Consider the following 23,479-nt stretch of genomic DNA (forward strand, 5'->3'; position numbering starts at 1 on the left):
ACATATAGTTTAGTTCATTCATTCTCATTGTTACATAATGTCCCAAATATATACAAATATATCACTTTTATTTATCCCTTTTCCTACTGAAGGATCCGTTGTTTCTAGTTTGGCTATTATACTGTTGATAAGGATATTCATATTTATATATATCTTTCAGTGACGTGTGTACACACTTCTATCAGGTAGGGCAGGGGGTTCAGCCTGTAAAGTTCACAGATGTCTCTTCCATCCATAGCAAAGAATCTGACACATAATAGGTGTTATAATACATTTTATTTGCTTTTGGGTGGTTTTTGTTTGGCCACACTGAACAGAATGCAGAATCTTAGTTCCCTGAACATGGATCGAACTTATGCCTCCTGCAGTGGAAGCACAGAGTCTTAACCACTGGACTGACAGCAAAGTCCCAACAAGAAAATTTTTGTTAACAAATGAATGGAAATATTATTTTAAGAATTCTGCTATTTAGATTTAATAATTCACATATGACTTCCTAGGCTTATATGTGTAGGTTTATAATGCAAAAAAATTAAGTTAACCTCTACAAATCTATCACAACTTAATAAACACACTACCACAATGACAAACCCAGACAGCATATTAAAAAGCAGAGACATTATTTTGCCAACAAAGGTCTGTCTAATCAAAGCTATGGTTTTCCCAGTAGTCATGTATGGATATGAGAGTTGGACCATAAAGAAAGCTGAGCGTGGAAGAACTGATGCCTTTGAACTGTGGTGTGAGAGAAGACTCTTGAGAGTTCCTTAGACTGTAGGAAGAGCAAACCAGTCAATCCTAAAGGAAATTAGTCCTGAATATTCATTGGAAGGACTGATGCTGAAGCTGAAACTCCAATATTGGCCACCTGATGTGAGAACTGACTCATTTGAAAAGACCCTGATGCTGGGAAAGATTGAATGCAAGAGGAGAAGAGGATGACAGAAGATGAGACAGTTGAATGGCATCACCAACTCGATCAACATGAGTTTGAGCAAGCTCCGGGAGTTGGTGATGGACAGGGAAGCCTGGCATGCTGCAGTCCATGGAGTCGCAAAGAGTAGGACACGACTGAGTGAATGAACTGAACTGAACCAACGATACCACTATAACTCTTTAAATATTTCTTTCCAATCCCATTCGAATCAATAATATTTTTTATCATTTCATTTCTTTCTTTATATTTAACCATGCACCCCCTAAATAATATGCTGTTTATTTGGTTTTTAACTTTATAAAAATACCATATTATATATAGTCTGCAATTCACATTTTCACTTCAATATTGGAATTCACACAAATTAACATATATAGTGTATTGCTATAAATCATTCTTTTTCATACCTATACAGTAATCCACTGTAGGATTATATCACAGTGGGTATATCTGCTTCTTCAGTCAATGAAAAATTGGCTTATTTCAATTTTTTTGTCATTTCAATGTTACTATGAATGCTTCCACAAGTCTCCTAATATACACAACAAGGTTTTCCAGGGCAATTTCACATAAAGGGGAAATTATGGATTGAATGATATGTGTATATTCAAAGGTATAAGATAATGCCAAGTTTTCCAAAGTGGCTATACCAATTTATATTTCTACCAATGATGTTTAAGGGTTCCTGCTGCCATATATATGGACCAACCAATGTGCAGGACTCTATATAGTCAGTGTTAGGATTTTTTTTGCCAACCTACTCAGTATAAATGTTACTTTAATACAGTTTTGAAATCATGGATTCTTGATAACTATCTTCTATGAAATCCTTGTGGTTTTGGCCTATTTTTCACTAGGACATCTTTTTCTTATTAACATATAGGAGTTCTATATATTTTGGATTTTAATCCTCTTGCTTATACACTTACAAATATCTTCTTACAGTTTGTGGACTGTCTTCACATTTTAAAAAGGCTTTATCTGAAATAATTTCATACTTGCAAAGGAAGTTGCAAGAATAAAAATTGTAAAGAATGTGTATGCATCCCCTTGACCCAGATTCATCTGTTATTAACATTTTATCACATTTGTTTTATCATTGTTGGGCTCTCAAGCACACACACTCTCTCATACTGTGTGTGTGTATGTGTATATACATATATATATGTATATTTGTATCTGTTCATATACATAAATATGAAGGACAAACTACTTTGGGAGATGGTGAGGGACAGGGAGGCATGGTGTGCTGCTCTCCATGGGTTCGCAAGGAGTCAGACATGACTGACAGACTGAACAATACAATACAATATACATACATACACACACCTATATGCATGTGTGTGTGTGTGTATAAACACACATTTTTTTCCCTGAACCATGAGGGTAAATTATTGAACATATACACCATGGCCCCTTACCCCTAAGTGAGTCACTGTGTATTTCTTAAGACTAGAGATGTTCTCTTGTATAACCACAGTACAATTACAACAGACTGGTTCCAAATAGGAAAAGGAGTACGTCAAGGCTGTATACTATCACCCTGCTTATTTAACTTATATGCAGAGTACATCATGAGAAACGCTGGGCTAGAGGAAGCACAAGCTGGAATCAAGATTGCCAGGAGAAATATCAATACCTCAGATATGCAGATGACACCACCCTTATGGCAGAAAGTGAAGAGGAACTAAAAAGCCTCTTGATGAAAGTGAAAGAGGAGAATGAAAAAGTTGGCTTAAAGCTCAACATTCAGAAAATGAAGATCATGGCATCTGGTCCCATCATTTCATGGAAATAGATGGGGAAACAGTGGAAACAGTGTCAGACTTTATATTTTGGGGTTCCAAAATCACTGCAGATGGTGAGTGCAGCCATGAAATTGGAAGAAAAGTTATGACCAACCTAGATAGCATATTCAAAAGCAGAGACATTACTTTGTCCACAAAGGTCCGTCTAGTCAAGGCTATGGTTTTTCCAGTGGTCATGTATAGATGTGAGAGTTGGACTGTGAAGAAGGCTGAGTGCCAAAGAATTGATGCTTTTGAACTGTGGTGTTGGAGAAGACTCTTGAGAGTCCCTTGGACTGCAAGGAGATCCAACCAGTCCATCTTAAAGGAGATCAGTCCTGGGTGTTCATTGGAAGGAATGATGCTAAAGCTGAAACTCCAGTACTTTGGCCACCTCATGCGAAGAGTTGACTCATTGGAAAAGACTCTGATGCTGGGAGGGATTGGGGGCAGGAGGAAAAGGGGACGACAGAGGATGAGACGGTTGGATGGCATCACCGACTCGATGGATGTGAGTATGCGTGAACTCCGGGAGTTGGTGATGGACAGGGAGGCCTGGCGTGCTGCAGTTCATGGGGTCGCAAGGAGTCGGACATGACTGAGGGACTGAACTGAATATAATTTGTAGATAATTATAAGTAATTTATAATATTTATAAATAATTCCTTTATGGTATTTTCCCCTCCAGTAGAGGATCCAGTCTAGGGTCAAACATTGCATTTACATGAGATGTCTCTTTAGCCTCTCTTAATCTAGAATATTTCCATGGTCTGTCTTTGATATTTTTAAAGACTACTACTCCTTCCTCACTTTTTTTCCAACTAGAACATTCCTCATTATGGGTTTGGCTGATGTTTTGATGTTTTCTAGTGATTAGATTCAGGTTACATTCCAGGGCAAAATACTATATAAATGTCCATTTGTCCCTCTTTGATAATGTTGATTCTAATCACCTGGTCAAGGTTTTATTCCATTTTCCCACTCTATAATGGCCTTTCTAAAAAATATCCCTTGTAACTAAAAAAGGCCTATGGAGAGGAGAGATACTTTAATACCATATTCTTCATACAAATATCCTCCTAGATTTAATATCTGTTGGTAATGTTTGCCTGATATAATCTTTACTAAAATGGTTGCATCTTGTTGATGTTTCACAATCTTTATTAAGTACTTTGACAAACATCCTACCACTGGATTTATCAACCTTTTCCCTTGTTGCTTACACATTTGATTGTCTTAAAGACTATTCTCAAAGTACTAAAGATATTTCCTTACATTTTCTTCTGAGAATTCCTTTCTTATTCCTAATTATTAAGTATTTTAAGCAATATTTTTATTTCAAGCAATAAAGAATAAACCAATTTCATACACTTTAAATCTAGCAAAAATATTGCTATAGTTGTCAATTTTCAGTGGGTTTCAATATTTTAAAGTTAGCTTTGTATATTAACAACTTCTGGATTCTAACTTTAATTGTACTTTAGTATGATGCATATTTAAAACAGTTTTTTCTCTTTAGAAATTAGTTCACCTGTCAGGTCTGGAATATTCTCTGCTTTCACAGAGAAATTAAACAACTTAAAAGGATACTAATTAAAAAGGCTAGCAACTGGACTTTCCAGGTAGTCCAGTGGTTAAGACTCTGCTTCCAATGCAAGGGGCACAGGTTCAATTCCTGGATGGGCAACTAAGACCCTGCATGCCACACAAGTTGGGGGAGGAGGAGAAACGCTAGCAATTTATGTCTTTAATAGTGAAAATAACACTGTTTCCATGTCAGAGATGTGGGGAAAAGGGAATAGTGGAGAGGAAATAACACTTTTAAGCGTGAAAATGTAAAACGGAGAGGAAATTGTCACAATTTACACTGAATCTTACACTGATTGTTGAAATTCTCCATTTGAAACACTGATTGGGGAGAAAAAAAGGTCATAAAGTCTGCTTTTTGGACAAAGAAATATATCTATGTCTATATTATTTCTAATTGATGCAATTACTAAAAAATTCCCAAAACTTAAGCTATTTTTCTATGAAAAATCAACAGAATGAATATAGTAGTGAATGATTTTTTTTTTTTAGAATAAAAAAGGTAAATGGGATCCTAACCTATTTTAGGGGAGAAGGCGATGGCACCCCACTCCAGTACTCTTGGCTGGAGAATCCCATGGGTGGAGGAGCCTGGTGGGCTACTATCCATGGAGCTGCGAAGAGTCAGACACAACTGAGCGACTTCACTTTCACTTTTCACTTTCATGCATTGGAGAAGAACACGGCAACTCATTCCAGTGTTCTTGCCTGGAGAATCCCAGGGACGGGGGAGCCTGGTAGGCTGCCGTCTATGGGGTCGCACAGAGTCTGACACGACTAAAGTTGACTTAGCAGCAGCAGCAGCAGCCTAGTTTAGAAGTACAGCAAAACTTCCCTAGTTCAGAATAGTCAGAAGGAAACTTTTCTTACTCGTTACACAAGCATGTGTTAACAAATCCTACATAACATACACAAGAAGCAAGTACAACCAGTGAAAAACCAGGATTATACTGGTTTTTGAAAAAATGTATATAATGTGTTAAACTCCAGTGGTGAATATGTTATAGAAATAAAAGAGAAAGCAAGAAAGGGAGTAGAAGCATGAAACATCTTAATCTGAACTGGACCCACAAACATCTGAATTCTAAGTCAGAGAGAGCTACTGGGATTAGCAGGTGTAAACTATTATGAATAGGGTGAAGAAACAGCAAGGTACTACTGTATAACACAGGGAACTATATATAGTCAACATCCTGTGATAAACCATAATGGGAAAGAATACTAAAAAAGGAATGCCTTGTGACTTGGCTGTACAGTAGAGATTGGCACAACACTATAAATCAACCCTACTTCAATAAAAATAAAAACACCGATATGAAACTTTCATTAGAATTTGAAAGTTTAGAATCATGAACTTCAGATCTATATGAATATTTATTTAGAGGCTACATTAAAATTTGTGTCACATGACTTCTAGGCACCATTAAAATTTCTGCCATGAGTGAGCTTTTCCATGTCACTGCAAGAACTGGTTGACTACTGCATTTGCTTGCTATAAAGAAATCTTATTGAAGTTATAATCTATAAACAATAATATGAGGACTTAAAGTAAAATTATATTTTAGAGCTAATGCCAATAGAATATACTTATTTTTTAAGGAGCTACAGTTACTTGGTTATTTATTTGTCTCCAACTCTCAGTCTAAAAAGCAAGTCTGGGATTTCCCTGGTGGGTCCAGTGGTTAAGAATCTGCCTTCCACTGCAGGGGAAGTGGGTTCAATCCCTGGTTGGGGAACCAAGATCCCACATGCTAGTGGAGCAATGGGGCCCATGTGCCACAACTATTGAGCTCATGCCACAACTGGAGAGTCCGTGTGTCACAAGCAAAGTTCCTTCATGATGTAATGAAGATCCCACTTGCTGCAACTAACACCTGATGCAGCCAAATACATTAAAAATGAAACAAGTCTATCTGCCTGAAATTAAGTGTATTTGTGTTAGGAGATGAAAGCTAACTTCCAGGGCACGATTTATTACAAATAGACATTTTTAAAAATAACAACAACAAAAGCAGGGATGGGCATGAATTTAATTCTTCCATTTCATGGATAACAAAAAAGCAAAGAAAGCTTTGAAACCCAAATATCATAGCACGGTTATCAAGAAAGGACTTGGAGAACTCCTCAAAGCTTTCATCACAGAGCTATATGAAACTTCCTTTTGACAACAAACACGTTGGTTTCTCACTGGTAGATTAGACCGGTCATCTAAATCGAGAAAGCAAAACTCCATGCTGTTTACCGAAGAGTCATGTGAGAGTAAACCACGTCTCTCCCCAAAGTATGTTTCTGTTCTTTCTAGAGATGTACGCTAGGGAAGCGGGGATCATTTTGATTCTTTGACATTTAAGGTGAAAAGAAATTATCTAAGCTTTAAAAGCTTGCATAAAAATGTGGATATATCTATGTTTTCCTTATATCTTCTTTGGTGATGAAACATTTGGATATGAAATTTGATGAAAACGCCCTGAAGAGAAGAGCAGGGTTCCTACAGCCAACAGAGGAACACGACGCACCTGTGGCACCCCTCTCACCTGGGACACTGTGATGCTGCACTTCTTGGCCAGCTCCTCTTTGGCTTCTTCACTGGGGTAGGGGTTGCTGAGGTGTGAGTAAAAATATTCATTCAGGATTTCTGTGGCCTGTTTACTGAAGTTACGCCTTTTTCGTCTATGAAGGAACCAAAAGGAGAACAGTAGTTATAATCCACATTAACCAAAGAGGGATATATTACTTAGGATTATACAAAAAAAGAGTTAGATTTCTATTTTTTAACATTCTCAGGGTCTCATGTATCATCATGATATTGTAAATTGTACTCTTGGCATTCTCCAGAGAACTATCCAATTCACATTAAGATGTAGGATAACTAAGAAAAACTCTAGAATGTAAAGCACAATTCACTTCACTATTTAATTTATTCAACAAATACTTATTAAGGATCTAATGTGTTCTAGATATTCAATAAGGATACAGTTATAACAAAACAGATAAGGGCTACAAGGGAAGTTTATAGGAGATTAGAGAGTTAGGAAAAGAAAGACATTAGATAAGCACCACAGAAATAAATATTTATAAATTATGGTGATCATGTCAAGTACCATGAAGAAAAAGTATAAGGTATAATGAAAGTGTCTAAAAAGGAAACCTAACACAGATTATGAAGTCGGGAAGGGTGTCCTTGAAGGAGTGACATTTAATCTGAGACCTGGACAGTGTGTATGAGTTAGTCAGACAAAGAGTAGAAGGAAGAGAAATAAGCAGAGGCAATGGTCTTCAAACAGGAAAAAAGCTTGGCCAGTCTAAAGGGCTAGAGGAGGCTGGAGCACAGTAAAAAATCAGGAAATACATGAGATGAGTCTGGAAGGATGGACAGGGGCCAGATTACACAGGCTTAGTGGATCCTCTATGGATTTTTGAATTTTATTTTAAGTGCAATAGGAAGCTATTAAAGGTTTTAAGTTTTACATTTTAAAAAGATCACTGTGACTACTGAGAAGAGCTGGAGGAGGGCATGAAAGGAAATGTAGAGATATTTAAAGAGACAACAGCAATGGTCAAACTGAGAGATGATTGTAACCTGGCAACAGGGTAAGAGTAATGGAAATAAAAAGATTCAAGCTCTGTTTGAAAAGTAAAAGCAATAGGACTTAATAATAAATTGGATGGGGGGAATAAGTGGGGGAATACAGAGAAGGAAGGTAAGGGGAAAAAATACATCAAGGATTTCTGGATTTTTCTTAAGTAACTGCCTGGTCCCAGGTATGATTTGCTCACCAGAGAAAAACTAAGGGAGGACAAGTTCTTTATTTTTATTGGGAGGGGGTGGCAGAATGTCAGAAGATCAAGTATTTGCTGACAAGGTATTTCAAATAGCAAAAATGTCATTTATATTTGGGTCTTATTATTAAGATTTTAAAGAATTCCAGTGTGAAAATTAGCCTCTTTCAGATTTCACTTTAAATTAAATTCTCCAGTAACTAGAAAACACTTTCCCCAAATAATTTTCCTAATATTGTCTTACAAATAATCTTAATGATCTTAATTGTGATAGCATATACTCAGGAAAGACAGTATCAGTAGGCAGTTCTAAGTGTGCATACCCTACAAGATTCTTCTAGTTAAAATGATGTCACTAACATGGCAGGTTAAGTATGTGATCTCTGTTTCAACATTAAGGGAGAGTCAAGGGAGCAAGAAATCTAGGTCTGATCAAAACATCTCAAGTTATGAGACCTGAAATTTCTTAATTTCAATAATTTTTTGGAAGGTTAAACCACTGTATCCTGAGGGATGAAGAAGAGAGTCAAAATCTATTTGGGGATTAAAATCAACAGGATTTGATGATGAGCTGGATGGGGGAGGCGGTTAGGGAAGACACAGGTGAAAAGAAACGTACACCAAGAAGAGCAATCAGCATTTTAACAGGAGTCAGGCATTGTTGACAGGAAAAACAAAGCCCTTTCCTGGGGCTTACAAGAGGAACAGTCTGGTGAGTGGGTGAGTGGGAGTGTAGGGTAGAAAAGGTCTAGAATAGATACTTAAACTGTCAAACCTACAAGTAATTGCCTGGCCCACTGATAATGCTTGTTGAGACCGTATAGTAATGACCTGCTTGTGAAGGTTTTTGGCTGCCTATGAAAACTTGGAAGATCAGTCACACCAGGCTCACATTCTCAGGAGGCAGCCAGCTAACTTGTGGCTGTCCCCTCAGATGTGTACCCATTTCTCTAATCCTCACTGCCCCTCATCCAGCCACTCCACTCAATGCCATTACATGTAAATATGTGAGCTTGTGATTCAGTGTAAAACATGGAATCCAGCAGCAAGACCGGGTACGGTGGAGCGAATCACACAAGGGCATTTCTTTGGGAAATGAAGACTTATGAAAGGAGGAATGAGCAGAAACATATTGGGAAAGTAAAGATAAGTTTGGCTAGTTTATTGACATTGCTTAGGAGTGGTTGGTTTTAGAAAACACGAAAAAACCTCAGAGAACAAATTTATGGGCAGAATAGAATAACTCACCCCAGACTGTCTGGCTGCATCCAAACTACAGCCCTTCTACTAGAAGAGTAGAGGGGCTGACACAAATTTATTCCCAACTGTTCTACACCGCTACATGCGTCGGCTTGTCCAATTACCAAGAAAATGTGAGTATGGCTTTACAAAAAGCCAGGGTGAGCAAGGGGATCATATATCTGAATGAGCATGTTTGCCTGGAGCAGAAAAACCTTGCCTTCTCAGTGCAGAGGGCTTGCTGAGAGGCACTACAAGAATAGATGGAAGTAAAGCTCAGTATTTGCATTCACTCAAAGGCGTAAGAGAGAACTCGGTCTTATACTTCATTTATTTTTTAGAAAAACATTCTTTAGAAAATTCCCATTAAGCATTTCCCCTAAGTTCCCCTTCATTTCCCCAGGCTTCACCACTCTCTAAATGGCTGTGCCTCAGGCCAGTGTGCAGTGATGCCTCTGTCCCAGGTCTGTGTCCCACAGGCCTTACAACATTCCTAACGGCAATCTCTGTGGGAGAAGGGACTCTGCTTCAAGCTCTGCCACGGCCTCACTCTGGCTCTGCTCACTCTGGCTTGTTAACTTCCTTTCTCTTCTTGGAAGAAGTATAAATCATTTAGGTGTATACATTATGAATGCAGTTATGTGAAGAAAAAAAAAAGCATGCATGTTGACAAGAATGGGAAACTATCTGTAGAAATAAGAACAGCAGCTGTGTTAGGAAAGATTTCTTTCTGAAGGGAGTACTTTAAAAATTTTTTTTATTTTTAATTAGAGGATAATTACTTTACAATATTGTATTGGTTTCTGCTGTACATCAACATGAATCACCTATAGGTGCCTATATACGTCTCCTTCCTCTGAAGAAAATACTTTTAAATATCTTTGTTGCATAATACTTTTCATTAAAATGCTCAATGTTTACAATTTAAGAATGGTTTTGGTTTCCTAATGCTACTTCCTTAATGCTTTGAGCTATTATAAGTAGTAAGTGGAATTATTCATTCATCTGGTTAGTCAAAAAAGAATTTTTTGCAGTTTTACACTATAAGACACTGGAATTGTGGGGAATGGATATGTATAAGACTTGGCCATTGCTGTCAGTAACAGCGTAACTTACTCGGGAAGAAAAGAAATGATCCTGAAAAGCTACAGTAAAGGCAGTCTGAATAAAGTTTGGTCTGGAGAATGGTATCAACACAGTATCAGTGTTCATGAGAAGGCATGGACCAGTCCAGTGGAAGGATTAAAGTGGGCTTCCTAAAAGGGACCATTTAGGCCAGGCCTGGAAGGATGACCAAGGTCTCACTAAATCAACAAACATGAGCGTTGCCTCAATTCCAGGCCCCATGCTAGACACCCTCACAGACGACAACTCATTACTGGTGACCAAGTTGGGGAAACGGTTGGAGAGAATATGACTTGTTGCGGAAGGCTGGGGATAGGAGTTGAGGGGTGGTGGTGGAAGAGGTGGTTAGGCAGAGGAAAAGGAAGAATTCTAGCCAGAGGAAATGGCTGAGACCAAGAGGTCTTTCATTTTGGATTAAACAGAGGAAAGAACAATTTAGTGATATATTAAGAGCACTAAAAATGTTCTCATTTAGATCTAATAATTCCATTTCTGAGAATTAATCCTTAGGAAATAATTCTAAAGATCACAAAGGTTGAAAGCATAAAGATTTTTACTGAAAGACTAACTGCAATAAAAATCTATCTAAAACAGTACCTTCTCTCCGTCTTCTTCTCTCCCTTTACCTTGCTTTTTCCTCATAGCATTTACCATTCTATCATATTTCGCTACATTACTGAGCAAAATACTGTAGCATATTTGTTTACTTGTTTATTGCTTATTTCCCCAGGTAGAATGTAAACTCAACTGGGGCAAGTAAGTTAACCAATCTTGTTTATCTTTATATATCCTCAGCACAAATAAATATTTATAGAAGGAAAGAAGAAAGGAAGTGGAAGGAAGAGGTTATCATGGAAATTAACAGGAACAACTTAAATGCTCAAAAATGAAAAAATGTCTAAGTTAATTATTTATCATATATCCATCTGGTAGACTTCAACAATTAACATTTAAAACAGTTTATATTATATGAAAAATGTTTACCTATTCATGGTAAGTTTTTAAAAAAGCCAACTAAATTATGCATATTGTACCATCACAAGAACATGAAACTAAAAAAGTACCACAAACCAGAAAGGAATATATTAACACATTTACAGTGACTTTCTTTTCCCATTGGGTAGTTAAAAAAGTGATTGTCTTTAATCACTCATCCTTCTAGTCTACATGTTTTCCAAATTTTTCATAGTGAGCTTGGTATTTGTTAAATAGGAAAAATAAGAAATAAAACTTAAATCGTAACAATAACAAAAAAGTAATCTGGGCCGCGACAGGTCACATAAGGCCTCAAATGCCAGGTTAAGTTGTGTGCATGTGTTATCCAACAGTGAAAAACTACTGTGGTTTTCAAGTAAAGCAATGAGTCCATCATAAAAGGGCTATGGAGGATGAGCGGAAGAAAAGTACAGTGGGATGGTACTGTGCTAGCCTAGGGACAAAAGGATGAACACGAACTGAGCAGTGCAAGTTTGGATGGAAAAAAAGAGCCAACACAAGAAATGCTGAAAACAAAGCACTGGTGAGTTCCAGTGACTCATTCAGTATAGAAGAAGGAACCAAAGACGGCAGAACAGGAGCATAATCAGGTAGCATCTTTCCTATCTGGCTCCAGGGAAGAGCTCTGGCATGAAGACTGTTCCTCACATCTTATTTTCCAGTTGAGATGCTAATTTAGCTATTTTCTTTAATACTGTGAAATTTGGACAATGTTTATCACCTCTGTGAGATTCCAAGGGAGAGAAAGAAAAATAAAATAGAAACCCCTTTACAATGTTGAAGACTGATCGCAAGCTTTAGCAATGCCCAGGAGGCTTTCCTGTAGAGGCAGCATAGAGTAGGAACTTGACAGTTCCTCTGTTATGTCACCCAGTAGGTCTAACACATCATACGCAATTTATTACCTAACTCCTGTGAAAACTGGTGAAAGCTTCAGATAAAAGAGAAATATGTATCCCTACAGGAGAAACTCAGAAGCTTTCCTCTAGATTTGGAAAAACAGAGTTTGGGGTTTTGTGGTAACTAAAATACCACTTCCTCCTTAGAAATATCTGTATCTTGAAGGATTTTCTTCTAATATGCACAAGCAACATAATATTAAGAAATTCTTAGAAAACAAACCTGCATTAAAACAAAGTTACATACTGAATGTTATCCTTAAAAATACTTTTTAGCATCAGAATTAAAAGACTACATATTACTAAGTCATTATTAGCAGCACTAACACTATTTGTTTCCTGAGACACCAGAAGGTGAAGTGTTAGTCGTGTTCCACTCTTTATGACCCCATGGACTGTAGCCTGCCAGGTTCCTCTGTCCATGGAATTCTCCAGGCAAGAATACTGGAGTGGGTAGCCATTCTTTTCTCCAGGGGATCTTCCTAATCCAGGGATTGAGCCCAGGTCTCCTGCATTGCAAGTAGACTCTTTATCATCTGAGGGAAGTCCAAATTGAGTCACCAAATTGGCAGCTAATAGCACTACCACCTCCAGACGAGAAGAGGCTTGACACTGCAGGCACCATGAGGTGAATTACCTATCCATTGTAGAGAAGGGCTCTCATAGCCAAATTAAAGAAGAATCTAAGACCAACTGGCCAGAATTACATAAAATAATATACAAAGAGTGAAAAGGAAAAAAAAAAAAAAAGCCATGCAATGGATTTGTGGCCTCACATACCTGGCATCAAGGAACCTTGATCTTAAAATCATAACTGCTTCACAAGTACTTTGTTTGAGCTGCATCTGAATGGAACTAAATTTTCGATGGATGATGCCCACCATTCTTTCAATCTCTTTTGGGGAAATGGGACGTGTTCTACTCTGTTCTCGGAGAAGGTTCATCACGTGTGTAGTGAATTCATTACATGCCTGTAAGGGGAAAAAAAAAATCACTCCTTAGGAATCTGGTATTTTTTATTATCACACCCAGACATTAACTCATCTGAATTTCTATCTCATTTGCAACCGCCAATGGCATTATGTAGTAGGTAAAATGAAAACTAAGACACGTGTGAAATGGCAGTGATAACTAGATAGGGGCACCAGGACTCTGGAACTATGAAAGCCCAGGCATGCAAGGAAACAGCACTCAACTGCCCTTCCTACCACTTTCAGCCCACTTTCAAAATGAGGTTTTCCCACTGGAGGATGCTCTGTGTCAATTTCTATATATAAGTACAGATATATGTTATATGTTAATACTAAGCATCTCCTATTTCCTCTGGGGTTTTACTCAACTTATGTTTACTGAAACACTATGAAGTTCAAACTCTTCCAAACGCAGTGAAAGGACACATAAATGAGTAAGATGTGGATCTGACCTTCAGTGCAATAAAATGTATAAAAACGAATTCTTAAACAGGCAGGCCATGCAAAGCATCACAGGAAGAGTGTTCCCTAAGTTCCAAAGAGTAAGTATTCTCATTGGGAAACAAAGATCACTTCATGGCAAAAAGCGAAATCAGGGCTTTAAAGAATGGGTAAGATTTTTGAAAAGTGGAATAAAGGTGGAAATCAAGAGGAATTAAAGGCACAAGAAAGAAAAAAAAAAAAAACCTGGAAATAATGGTATGAAGCTAGTTCAGAGGGACAGAGAAGAGGGTACAGGAGAAGAGGGAGTTCAGATTTGCACTAGCAGATAAAGGGCCTTGGATGCCATGCCAGCGTCCTAGTATAACACAGCTGTGGCGTGGGCCTTATTTGTGGATCTACACCATTTCTGAAAGAGGGATAAAACAGCTCAACTCTTCAGGGAAAGGGCAGCAGGAAAATAAGGATCAGATGTGGGTCTCAAACATTTTAGTTAAAAATCCTGTCCCTGTCTCTTTCAGCTCACCTGTATTCTTTAGATCTACAAAACCATGTAACTGGGTCTACACAGATATCCAGTATCACCTTGGTGAATAAAGCATCTGTCCATATCTCTGCATAAAAACGATACCTTCTGATATATATATTTTTTAAAGACAGGAGATTCTGCATCTTATTGCATGGATGCTTAGCAGGTTAAACAGAACAATCGTTGGTCATGGCAAGACATATTTTGAAGATATAACATTATATGATAATTAATAACATAATTTCCCTACAGGCATCCTGAACATATAGAACAGGATGGTTTTTCTAGCTGCTCATGAGAGAACTAACTTTTAAGGATGCTGTTTCAGTTACTTTAAGTGGAGCTTTTATATAAATATTTCTAAGGTGAGGTAAAATGAGTCTTGCTTACCAGTTAAAGTTTTTATGTTTTAAGTATGTATAAGTTTTAAGAAATTTAAAGTTCCTTTAAAGTGGTGATTCTGGGATTCTTCAGAGTATGGATTTGCACAGCACTCATGGTAGGCATTCAATAGCCACCTATGGATTGGTGGGGTTTTGTATTACAATTCAAGAGTAATGTTGATTAATATCTATAAATACATTATCCCTGACGAATCTTTATAATGGACGAATTTTTAACCTGCAGTCCATGGAGAAGTCTAGAGTGTCCAGGACACTCCTTCAAATCTTATTTAAGTTGTATGCACATTTGTCTTTCCTGAGGGGACAACCTGTGGGGTTTTCCTTCTCATTTCAGATTCTTAGCCAGTCTACAATTTTAAAAAGCTAAAAATTATTGTCTGGGGTTATGGGACAGTAAAATATTAAGGAACTTTGTAGGTTTAAAAGTGGAAGTTCTTTCCATCTTTAAGGAAACCATAGTAAAGAGAAGTAAATTTAAGATTTTCCCCACTATATTATCAACATAGACTATCTTGTGCCAAGCTGAAAATAAGTGGTCATCCTGCCAAGAAATATACATATAATTTTTTTTGGTACTTTCTCAAAAGAGATGTTCATATAATCTAAAATTATATAATTTGATAAACTCCAGTCCTCAGTTTTCTTATTAGTAAAATGAAGAAAAGAAAACTAGAATAGCAAACTGAAATCAGCAAATTTGGATATAGACTTTTATAAGTTAGTTCTAGAAAATGTTAATACAGTATGTTTGGGAAATGGGGAGTTAACCATAATTTAAAATTTGTGGGGAAGGGGCAGGATTCTTCAGTACTTTCAATATGCCAACATACATCATCATAAATCTTCAAGGGAGAATGGTGTATCCAACTTTGACCAAATAAATTTGGTCACAAAACCTCTTTTATCTGGAGCAGTGCTGTCTAATAGAAGAATATTGTGAGCCACATATGAAAAAAGAATTTTTTGGTCATTTAATGTTTTTGCTATTGCATTGACTATTTTCTAAATGTGTTTTATTTTTCACATATGAAATTATAATTTTTCTAATAGCCACACTGAAAAATAAAAAAATCAGGTGCAATTAATTTTAACAATGTGGTGGTAGTTTAGTCGCTTAGTCATGTCCAACTCTTTCGCAACCCCATGGATTGTACCCCGCCAGACTCCTCTATTCAGGGGATTTCTCAGGCAAGAATACTGGATGGGGTTGTCATTTCCTTCTCCAGGGGAATCTTCCCAACCCAGGGATCGAACCCTGGTCTCCTGCATTGCAGGCAGATTTTTCACCACTGAGCCACCAGGAAAGCCCAATTTTAACAACATATTTTATTTAACCCAATATATGAAAAATATTAACATTTCAACACATAATAGTATCTTTAAAAAACTGCTAATGAGATATGTTCCATTCCTTTTTTTTCACACACTTTGAAACTCAGTATATATTTTACATTTACAAAAGCACATCTCATTTCAGAGGAGCTAGATTTCAAGGACTCAACAGCTTTTTATGACTAGTGGCAACCATACTGGACAGCACAGCTCTACAGCACCTTGTGGGCCAACATACTAAGAAAAATTCTCTGGGAAATAGTATACTAAGTAATCTTTGACGTTCCTTCTCATTCTTTACTACCATACATTCACATAACCCCCCCAAACACAACCACAACCACAGAAGGCAGTTTCACTTAGGAATGTCTTGATAAAGCAAGAGAAAGTATTCATTTTATTACATCTCAGTCTTTGACTACATCTTCAACATTCTGTGTGATAAAATGGAAAGCGTACCAAAAGGACTTCAACTGCTCATCAAGGATGGGTGTCTTGAGAAAAAGCTCTCATGTGATTGTTTAAGTTGTGAGTTGATGTCGTCTATTTCATGGAATACCATTTTTATTTGAAAGTAAAATCGACAAATTATTATAATTTTTCTGATTTGGGTATTTGGTAGATATTTTCTCAAAAATGAACCAAGCAAGCTTGTCACATCAAAGAAAATAGCTGACAGTAGTTGTGCCAATGGTGAAATTCTGGAAAACCTGCATCTACTACCTTGAGCTTTATAGTTTCCTAGCAGACTTTCTGATTAATTTGGTATTGATATTAATAAATATGACATTTTGATGTTATATAAGGTGTTAACATTGGAAGATATACATAACTCAGTGAACCATTATTTTTCAAATGATCGATGCATGATGTTACAAAAATATGCATAAGTAAAAGATCCATTCAAAGTGTGCACTAGACCAATAGATTTTAAAGGAACTGAGTACAAAAAGTTGGTATGATTTCAGACTCATGATAGCTAATATTTAGGATACTACAACTTGTCAAGTTTTGGTATAATACAAGAGAATAATATCCATAAGTATTTTAAAAGGCTATCAATACACCCCTCCCTTTTCCAATAACATATTTGTGTGAAGACAGGTGTTCTTCATATACTTCAACCACAGGAAAGGACACTGATCACAGAAACACATTTAAGAATCCAGGTGACTTCTATTAAACCCAACATGACAAAGTTTTGCAAAAATGTAAAAGCAATGACATTCTTCTAAATGTTGAGGTGTTTTTTATTTTAAATGCAAATTAAAAAATATATTATATTAAACAGATAATGATTCATTACTGATTTTTACATTAATACATACTTTAATTTGTTCTCAGTTTTAATTTCTATTATAATACATTGATAGATATAATCCACTGAACAAAAGCTCTTAGGAGATCTCCAATAATTTTTAAGAATTCAAGTTCTAAAACCAAAAACTTTGAGAACTGCTGTACCAGGATATTTCTAATCTGCACAGGTAACAATGCTAATTCCTACATATCTGGTTCACACATATGGCAACGTATGTCTATGACAGAGTGTATGTCTTGATAGATCCTTCAAATCTCCTGTGTGAGTGATACCTGAGGTTTTTTTTTTTTCCTTCAGTTCTTCTCTGACTCTCAGTTTTTCTCTGGCTGTATTTTAATCTCTCTCAGAATGAATGTCTGCCTATGGTTTCTAAAAGGCAGCCACAGGGTTGTATTATAAACAAGGGTTAAAAGCAAAAAGTTTCTGCATCTAAAAACTCATAATTTCCTAAAACATTTGCTGAATGTCTCACAACTTATTAAGTGAAGTCATCTATGAATGCAAATGCTGATTAGCAATTTGGCAATAGCCCAACATTCACAGAATTCACATAGCTTTTCTTTAAACCAGTAGTTCATACATGATTAATTAGAACATCTCATTTATGTAGTGTGCACTTTAGCTCATTACTCTAAGTAAAATTCGTTAAGTATTTACATTTAGATAATTAAAATCTGGGTACACCCTTAAGAAAGATGCATACACTTTAGGCAAAGTGATTTTTTTTTCCTTTTTACCACTGAAAGTAAATTACAGCCTCATTTACAGCATCATCTGTACCAGTTGCAGAGCAGAGCACAGTACTGCCTCATCTCTTCTTCCTTAAAAGGTATACAGTTTCTTAAACAAGAGAGTGCAGTAAGAATGATCAAATGATTGCAGAGTTGTTTTGAAGGGCCACCAAACCACAAACTAGCATCAATACTGTTTATAACATAAGATGCTCACTTTAAACATTTATCATATCCTCTGTCATACCTAAAAGACTGTATCATTAAAATAGACATCGGAAACTTTTTTCATTGCCTTCTTACTTTTCCAAGTGAAATTGTCTGTTAAGAATTTTCTAGTCAATGTCCACATACAAATATAGAAACACTTTGGTTAAATAGGAGATTTAGGAAGTGAATTTTGATTCCTTGAATTTTCTAACTTACAAGTAATGGCAGAAACCTCTTTTTCCTTTTAATCCAGCTGTTGAAAATTATCTTGGATGCATTTTTGTTTACTATGAGACAAAATATATGTTTTGTTTAAAACAGGCATTGCAATAACATACTTAAATCAACATAAACTGGAAGGCTTCATCTGATAAAAAATATTTTCTTTTTTTTTTAAATTTATTTATTTGGCTGCACAGGGTCTTAGTTGTGGCATGTGGGATCTAGTTCCCCAACCAGGGATCAAAGCCAGGGCCCCAGCATTGAGAGATCAGAGTCTTAGCCACTGAACCACCAGGGGAGTCCGTAAAAAACATTTTCAATTAATTCTTATAATAGCCTTTCTCCTTGCCATTTGTTCCTTTCTCTTTAAAAATTCAGACTAAGTAATATAATTGAGGATTTGAAACATCTGGATTTTTCATAATGCTGTTAATAATATTAAGTATATTTGTTAAATATAATAGGAGATAGTAAAACTATCTCTTCCATATCCATATATATTTGGTTTACAGGCAAAATTAGTTTTCAGGGTTTTGTTTGTTTTATCATGGTGGTTTTTTTGATGGTGAATTCAAGATTCAACCCCTTTCTTGCCTGTAAGGTCCCATCACTGAAGAGAAAAATGTAAAATCAGACGGTGAGCAAGCATCTATTTTAGCGGAAGTATTAAAATGGTTCATGATCAGATCTAAAAACTGAATTTGCCTTTTGTAAACATCTAGACACGCTGACTGCAAACAGATCATAATACTCCCTATTCTAAAAAGTCACTCTTCAAAGAAAGAATAAATCTCTATTAAAAGTTTATGACTCCAAAATTTGCATGCATCCATTTTCTAGATACCTTTATAACCTTGCAAGTAACTCTAGTCAAATATTATAGATTTTGTATTTATGTAATGCTTATAAAATCAATGAATTCTTCTTGTTTCCAAATAAAAGTCAACATTCAAAGATATCTTTTATTTAAGCCAACCAGAATGAGATCAATATGCCTACGAAATAGTTGCAAAGATGAAATATCTATGGTTCTTCTTTCAATTGGAGCAAAAAAAATCGGACACAACTTAGTGAGTAAACAACAATAGTCGGTTTCCAATGTTGTGTCAGTTTCTGCTGTACAGCAAAGTGAATCAGTTATACGTATACATACATCCACTCTTTTTTAAGATTCTTTCATTCCTCAACACATCTTTATACTCATGCTTTGTGGACCTGTCTCATGAGGGTTTGTAAGGATTATACTTAAAATACATGTTAAGTTAATTGCAGAACCTGGAACATAATTAATGCTTAATAATGGCAGTTATTATTGATAATGGAAATGGTAATTTTATGAAATTCATATTTTTTTGCATATCATTCTGCAAGTTCCTACTCTGATTACCTAACATAGTCTGCCTTCCCATTGCTCAAATAAATACAAACACTGCTTCCCAAAAAATGGGAAAAAAAAAGAGAGTATCCAAATATAAAACAATTCATTTCATCAATCAAGATTGTGGTCAAAGATACATTTGATACATAGAGTCAACAGACTAGAAACTTCAGGGAAAAAAAGGAACACTCAAACACTCCTTCCAGCCAAGGAAAAAATCCAGTTTGAAAGCTGACAGAGCAGTAAAACCCTTCTCTTGGAGCAATGAATGACAAAGGGTCGCTTGGGAAACTGAAATATGAAGTTTACATCAGGTAGTATCCTTTTGTCTTTCCTGCTATATATTTTTGCTATTAAGAACAAACAGCAAAATGAGATTAGGAGTTTGTGGATTACACAATCTCGCATGTAATAACATCAGCATTTCAAAACCTGTTTCAAAAAAATCCTTTACGAGCAAAGATCTTGCCATCAAATATAAACATACAATGTTGCTGAGAGCCTCCAAAAGCACAAAGCCATGCTTTTACACTGGTTTAGGCTGCACATTCATTCTCCATTCCCCCACAATCCCCTGTAGTCTGGGAGTCCTCTATTAGCCAAACAGTACCTAATTGGTGTTGAGCACATTGAGTGTACCTGCTCAGCTCCAATGTTTTACCTGATTTGAGGTAAATTCAAAAGACATCTGTGAACTCAGACAGCAGGTTTCCAAGATGCTTAGGGAGGGTTGAGACCCTTACAACACTTTTGCCTTCAGCAAAAATGTATTTCAATATAATTATGGTAGATAGCTTTCAATATGTCATCTCTATTATAGCAACTGTAAATTATGAAGTGAATTGCTTGTGTACAAGCATTTCTTCTGGTACAAGCAAAGTGGGAGAACTGTACAGGGCATGATATATATCTTTTCCTTTTTATCCCAGAACAAATCTCGAAGTTAAATTTCATTTGCAAAAACCAATGGTATCCATTTCCCTTTGGTAGAGAGGTAGAAGGATCAAGAAGGCTTTCAATTCTTAACAGCAGGCTTCCCAGGATACTTGGCTCAAGTTCATTAGGAATTCACCCATTCTAACACTTGGACCTTTAATCATAAGAGCATATTTGAAAGGTAGAGTAAAAACATTTTCCAAAACTTGTAGCTAATCCCATCCCATAGCTTGGGAGGGCATATAAACCTCCATTGCCTGGCTGTCTTTGAGTCTTATAAATATATGGGGATCTTGTACACACAAAATAAGAAATATGTTTTTCCCCTCTTTAAAAAATATAAACAAACTTGTAGCGAATCAACAAGAAGACAAAGAGGCAACCAGGTTTTTCTCCCAGCTAAGTGGAAGGCAGTGCACCCAAGATAAAAAGTATTACAACCCAATCTCTGCAAGCTTTGAAAAATTATCATATTCCTCTTGGGTGTCAGGATCAACAAGAGAAAAGTAAAATAAGTTTGGTTTTCCTTTTAGGGGGTAGTAATATTGAAGAAACTTACTCTAATATATATTCTATGTCTAATATTTCAAGAGCATTTATAAGTGAATTTAGATCATTATCACTAAAAATCATTACATCTGAGCCTATATAATATAAACATATGATCAAAGGACATTTCCTGGAGGTAAAAAAAAAAGGACAGGATTTTAAACACAGTACCATTCCTAAAACATACACATAAAGCTGAGCCTTGCAGCTTGGATTTAATTTTGCTCTAACTGTAGCTCTAGTCTGCTTAGCTTTGTAAATGCGGCTGTGTTTATAAGGTACTTTAATTTACTGCAGTGGTAGTGTTTGTTAATTTTATGGCAATCTAAATCTAAACAGGCTTCAGATACATTTTCATTACAGCTTCATTGCAAAACACAGTAGAGTAAATAGCTCTGAGATTCCAATGCAGTTTATTTCTTTTAGCAAAAGACTCACCATTTTCTGACAAAGCCTCTGCCTTAACATATATGTTCTTCCTACTTACTAATAAGGTTTCTGTCACTCAAGTACCCATGTTCATGTAATTTTAGGAGGAAAAACATAATTTCTAAGGGATTTTAATAGTTAAGGGATTCACTGTAATTAAATGTAAAGGGATTAAAAGTTGGGTTTTGCCCATCTCTACTCTGATTCCATCCCAAATGTAATCCAACGTGAGCAAATCTAAGAAAAACTGGGATGTATCTGAATTATTTACAAATCCTAATTGTTAAAAACAAGAGACCCAAAATGGAGTCACTTATGCTATGCTCCAAGCCACCCAGCCAAGACTACGTAATTACAGTTCAGCCTCTCCTAGGAATGTAATCTTGAACCAATCTGGAATTACTGGGTCAGCATGAGTGAAGTCATCTGCCTGATAGAAACCTACCATGCCTTAAAGAAAGCTGAACTTGCCACAACCAATTCTTTCCTTGGTAGTCTAACTTCCTTGTCGTGTTCCTGTCTGCCTATAGGCACCTTTCATTTTGTATAGCTCCTTCTATTTGCTAGATGAGATGCTGACCGACTCATGAATCATTGAATAAAGCCAATAAGATCTTTAAAATCTACTCTGTTGAGTTTTGTTCTTTTATATACACAAGTAGCAGCATAATTCAATGGGAAAGGAAGGCATATTGTCAGAAACTGATTTCAAAACCCAATTCTGACACTAACTAGATGTGTGACACCAGACAAATTACTTGAGTTTCATTTTCTCATCTGTAAAATGGAAACTATAATACAATCATCTATTTTAGAAATATCATGCCTTCATCTAAACTGATGCCTTCATCTCATTTAGTTCTTCACAGCTCTTCTAATAACTCCAAACTAGATCCTTGAAAGTTCTATCTCAGATAATGCCCCCGTATCCCAAAAGTTTGAAAAGAAAAGACTATCTTATATCTTAGAGGTCAACTCACTGATCCTAACAAACTTAGGAACCACAAACAGGAGAGCAATAAAAACCAGCCCCAAAGACCACTCAAGAGAACTAAATGCTAATGTTATCTCTAAACCAATTCAGAACTTACTAGAGAAAATTTGTAAACTAAATTTCTGTTGAATCAGTCAAACAGTCGTCTTATTTGTCCATAATACTGCATAGATTTCATATATCCATTATTTCTTGTGTTAAAAATGAGACAGGAAATAGGCTATTGAACCTATCTAGAAATAAGATTCATGATTAAATTTTAAAATTCATTATTTCCCAGTCTGATGTTTAAAACAAAAATACAAACAGTAGATTAGTATATGAAGATTTTGTGTGTACATGTGTGTTTTTAAAAAACAAAAACAAAAACCTTGATGACAATGACTGATGCCAGTTTCACCCAACTTCCAACAGGGCTAAAGGGAGAAAATAAGGTGGCTGGTGTGAAGGAATACGGCAGAAGACAGTAAGGAACCACCTTAATTCCTCAGCTATAAGTACTGGCCAATTGACCCCTAATTCTACAGATCTTTCCATGCAAAGTGACTAGTATTTATTTGGTAAGTATGTACAGATGTATTTAACATAAAGTTATGCAATTAGGGTTATCCTACAAATTAGAGCTGTTTTCTACTGTTAATGCTCAGGGCAACCTTTTCAACCATGACTTACTCTGTTTACT

The 23,479-nt window shown here is 36.2% G+C and overlaps 1 protein-coding gene across 3 annotated transcripts in view; it reads right to left on the bottom strand.

The window, feature by feature from the left end:
* The window catches only part of PBX3 (PBX homeobox 3), a 221,468-nt gene that overhangs the window by 30,229 nt on the left and 167,760 nt on the right, over positions 1–23,479 (bottom strand). For all 3 annotated transcript variants that reach the window (XM_027966443.3, XM_012162805.5, XM_027966442.2), the window contains exons 4-5: positions 13,131–13,321; positions 6,846–6,981 (exon numbers count right to left, since the gene is read on the bottom strand). In XM_027966443.3, the coding sequence (XP_027822244.1) occupies positions 6,846–6,981; positions 13,131–13,321 (327 nt within the window). The remainder of the gene's footprint in view (positions 1–6,845; positions 6,982–13,130; positions 13,322–23,479) is intronic.

Source organism: Ovis aries, chromosome 3, assembly GCF_016772045.2.
Source record: "Ovis aries strain OAR_USU_Benz2616 breed Rambouillet chromosome 3, ARS-UI_Ramb_v3.0, whole genome shotgun sequence".
NCBI lineage: Eukaryota > Metazoa > Chordata > Mammalia > Artiodactyla > Bovidae > Ovis > Ovis aries.